At 53.2% G+C, this 4,103-nt stretch overlaps 1 protein-coding gene across 1 annotated transcript; it reads right to left on the bottom strand.

Annotated features, from left to right (window-relative positions):
• Positions 1–1,900: 1,900 nt before the first annotated feature.
• Pmar_PMAR004198 (hypothetical protein) lies at positions 1,901–2,847 on the bottom strand (the record flags this gene model as incomplete). The annotated part of the gene is made up of 2 exons (XM_002768561.1): positions 1,901–1,923; positions 2,016–2,847. The coding sequence occupies 2 exons, from the start codon at positions 2,845–2,847 to the stop codon at positions 1,901–1,903; spliced, it is 855 nt and encodes a 284-aa protein (XP_002768607.1).
• Between the last annotated feature and the right edge of the window lie 1,256 nt (positions 2,848–4,103).

Here is a 4,103-nt window from a genome sequence, read left to right as displayed (position 1 = left end):
CAAGCGAGTCACACGAAAACCTTGCTCGACGCAACTGCCGCTCTCTCGAGTATATCCATAACGGAGATGATCTGGGGTGAGGACTCATAATCGACCATCGCTGGTGATATCCGCCTGTGTGAGTGGCTCTATCAATATCCAACACACCTCATCGGCGAAGTCCTGCTTGGTGGTGGAAGTCCAATCTCCATGAATGCGGAATCGCCTCTGCAACAGCACCCTCGATACCTTCAAAGCTATCCTATGATGAGTCTCTACTCCTGTTGACCATGGCGCTCGTGGATCTGCTGCCATCACCGATATTCCGAACGATCTCACCGCTTCCGCGTATGGCCTCGTTGCCACTGCTCCATCAGCCAACAGGTGGCGAAATCCGCCTTCCCTCTTCTGAGCTCGGGATGTAGCCTCCGCCAGGCTACCACTGTCGAGCCCCTCGATCACAATCCACAAACAATGCCGAGTCAGCAGACAGAAAAAGGACATAAATATCAGATCACTGTTCACCTTGATGACATCGGCAGCTACGGCATAGTAGGGAGGACGACTCTTTAACATCATCTTATCCAACTTGAGCTCCGGGTCTTGGGATCCCGGTCCTGCAACTCCCCTGGGTTGGCTCCACAGCCTTCTTGCCGATAACAACTGGCATATCACGCAGGTGTTGATTTCATCTCGAGCTGCCCCACGTAACGCTGGACTGGTGAATCCCATCTGATGAACTTTCTCCACCGTGGCCGCCACCCCAGGGTGGACGGCCAAGCGGTGAGCTGCTTTCACAAGCCTTGTCCTGAACGGACCCGCTCTCTTCGGGACGACATAGCACCATTTACAAGTCCCGTCTAGCATAGGTAACCGGAAACGAACCACTCCGTGAGGGTCTTCCGCATGCCTTCTGTCCTCAAGCTGCTCCTTGCGCTCAGCCGACGACCAGTGCACCGCTTGGATGGCTCTGACGTAACTTGATTGATCTTCTTCCGAGTATTGCCATGGATATTCGTTGATGCTTCCCCCCGCTTTCCAGCAGCGTAGACACCATCTAAGACTCGCCCAGCGGTCGAATACAGCCTCAATGTCCCAACAATCTCCTACAACTCGTTCAGTCAAAGGCCTGAGATGACCCCGCAACTCCGGCTCTGAATCCACCGATATACGGCACAGACGATCGTGAACGATTTTTCCATCAATCGTTGGTGGCAGATCCCCCAGCCGGCAGATTAGGTCATCGACTATGCCCGCTGAGGCCTTTGGAGAGTCTAGATGATCCTGCAAGACTTTCCCCAACGAGCATGTCGGAGATAGAGTACCGCATCGCCGCTCGAGAAGTCTCGACAACCCATCGGCTCTTACGTTCAGGATCCCTGGGACATGGCAGATCGTCACGCTAGCTAGAGTTCTAGCCATTTCTAGCTCCTCCTCTATAACCGATGCCAGCCGCTGTATTGCTCTGGCTTCGAGAGCTCTGGACGGTCTCTTGCCGGAAGACCATTTCACCGTAGAGACGTTATCACTTCTAACAGTTAGGCTACATGCTCTGACCGGCGATCTCGAGTGGTAATAATACTCCAAGAAGCTCACGGTGAACTGTAGACCCCGCCATAGACCGATGAGTTCCCGGCGATTAGAGTGATAAACTGACTCCCGAGCTGACCACCGACCTGCTGCTGCTGCCAATTCTATCATCGCAGCATCCCCCGCAGATTCAGATGGCTTCATCTGCAGTGACCATCCCCATCCCAGCAACGATGCGTCGGTCTCGAGGATGAAGTCCAGCCCAACTTTTCCGTCAATGATGGGCGATCTATGAATACAAGGATCGTGATCTCCCTGCAGAGTGAGCTCTCGTATCCACTCCAGAGTTGTCCGATAGGCCTCCTGCAGAGGGGAAGAGAGAGCAGTTATATCATATACAGCCGACCATGACGCCTGACTGAAGCACCTTCCCGTGATCGCCCTCAATATGTCCGCGACCAGGCGACATTCCGGATGTGCATACAAACTGTCGTGGCCGATAATACCCGCTACAGAGAAGGCCTTCTTCTTCGTGGGATGGCTATCTCCCAAGAATATCTGTATTTGGGACCGCTTCGCTAGCCTACGACAATCGATCTCGATCTCATCGTCGGCCAATCGGACTCCAACCCCAAGTAGACTTACCTCCTCTAGCACTGGGATGTTCATCTGAAGATTAGCACATACCGAATCGAAGAGTGCTCGATCCTTAGGCTGAATAAGGGCTCCCACTTTTGCTAACTGGCTCGCAAAGCCGAATAATAGCATACAGTAGATGGTCAGGGCAAAGAGGTGCAGGATGGTCAACACGTCAGAGCCATGTGCTGTCCAATCGTCCATGTAGAGATGACTAGAGAAGGCTTTCTGCACCCACTTCACATTTGCGAAGCTGCGAACCGCCTTATCTACTATTTCCCCAAGACCGATCTGTAGAATGCCTGCTCCCCCATTCAGGCCAAATATGACCCTCGATGAGAAGTAGAGGCCTACAGCAGTGAGTAGAGGGATCAGGTAATTGGTCACCCTGCATCGATAGAATGCCTGCTGAACATCGGCCGTGAGAAGACAGCTGCTTCCCTCCGCACGAATAGATAGGAGCTGAGCAGTGACCTTGATCTTCAATGAACTAGCCCGACCCAAAGCCGCATTCACGGCCCTGCAGTCCACCACCAACCTTGGCTTCCTCGTTAACTGCGTGAGGAAACAAGGACTTTCTGGTAGACGCTGACGGCCCTCCATGCTGTCAGGAATGTCCTGCTCGCTCCACCACCATTGTCGCTGCACGAAGTCCTCGATTAGCTTCCCATATATGGCTTGATGCTCAGAGGACAACTTCATATACAATGAATGTGCATAGCGCTGCACTCTCGGAACGCTTCCGGTTACCATCGGAAGTTCCACAAAGATGGCCGCGCGTTGCTGCGAACAATCTTTCATGTCCTCCGCCGCCAATTTTTTCGCATATAGACGATACCCTGGCAGTTCCGAGGACTTGATAGCTTGACCACCTGCCACTTCATCCAGCACTCGCTCGCTCACCTGGCTCAGTTCCTCTGTTAGCTTAGGCACGAGATGGGTACTAGATGGTATCGGCTCTGGCTGTGCCACCAATCCCGGCGCATCCACTCCGAGATATCTCAAAAGATCACATTCGTCTCCGCTCGAGGAATCGCAGAGAGTCTCATGGTGCTCTCGCCCGGCAGCCAAGGCGCTCACTGAGACTAGACCCCTCCCCAAATCTAGCTGAAGACCCAGATAGCCTCCCAAATCTCTCCCAATGAGTAGACGGTAGCTCCCCTCCAGCCTGCTTTGCTCATACGGGAGTACCAGAAACTCGACTGGGCCCACTGTGGGTGCTTTCGGCTTCTTAAGTGACACATGAACTCTAATCTTGCGATTGATTGCACACTTAGACCCATCAGCCAATTCTACCCAGCGATTTGTGGACTCAGTTGGAAATGTGGTCTCGCACTCATTAGACGAAATCCAGTAGGATCTCCCCGCTCCCGGATCACAAATAGCCGTGACGTCCGTTTGCCGCTTAGATGGATCACTACTCGAAATCAAGTCACAGACCACTGTCAGCTCAGGAGGAATTTCCAGCTGCAAAGAGCACACTTTATCGTGGATAGGACTCCCGATCTGTCCAACGACGGACCCTATCAGGACCTCATTGATAACCGTGGCCTTCTTACTCTCTTCCTGAGACTGGTTTCGCTCTTCTGACCCAGACATCTTCGTGAGCTCGGATTCGGACTTGAGTGTGTAAGGGGTTTCAGTTCCGGCCGACATTGTCCCCCTTGGACATGTCGGCCTTACTCGTTTCCCGAACGAGCTCGGAACTGGAACGGACGGATGGAGTACTCCTGCTTGGCTGAGCTCTTCTCCACCGCTGCCTTTCCCTTCGTCACTTCCGTGTACCCGATCAATGCTAATGGTTGCTTCTTGCCCCGAATGAACTTGATAATGTCTGGATCGAGCTCCCGTTTTATCGCCTCCGAGTCGAGCCTCTTCTCCGATGACTGTGACCGGATCACGTACACGACAGCGTATCCCTTCGCCCACGAGTCCAATGGAATCTTTCCTTTGGAGCC

Source organism: Perkinsus marinus (genome assembly GCF_000006405.1).
Source record: "Perkinsus marinus ATCC 50983 genomic scaffold scf_1104296967842, whole genome shotgun sequence".
Lineage (NCBI taxonomy): Eukaryota > Perkinsozoa > Perkinsida > Perkinsidae > Perkinsus > Perkinsus marinus.
The sequence above is the reverse complement of the archived record's forward strand: the minus strand, read 5'-3'. Positions and strand labels throughout refer to the sequence as shown.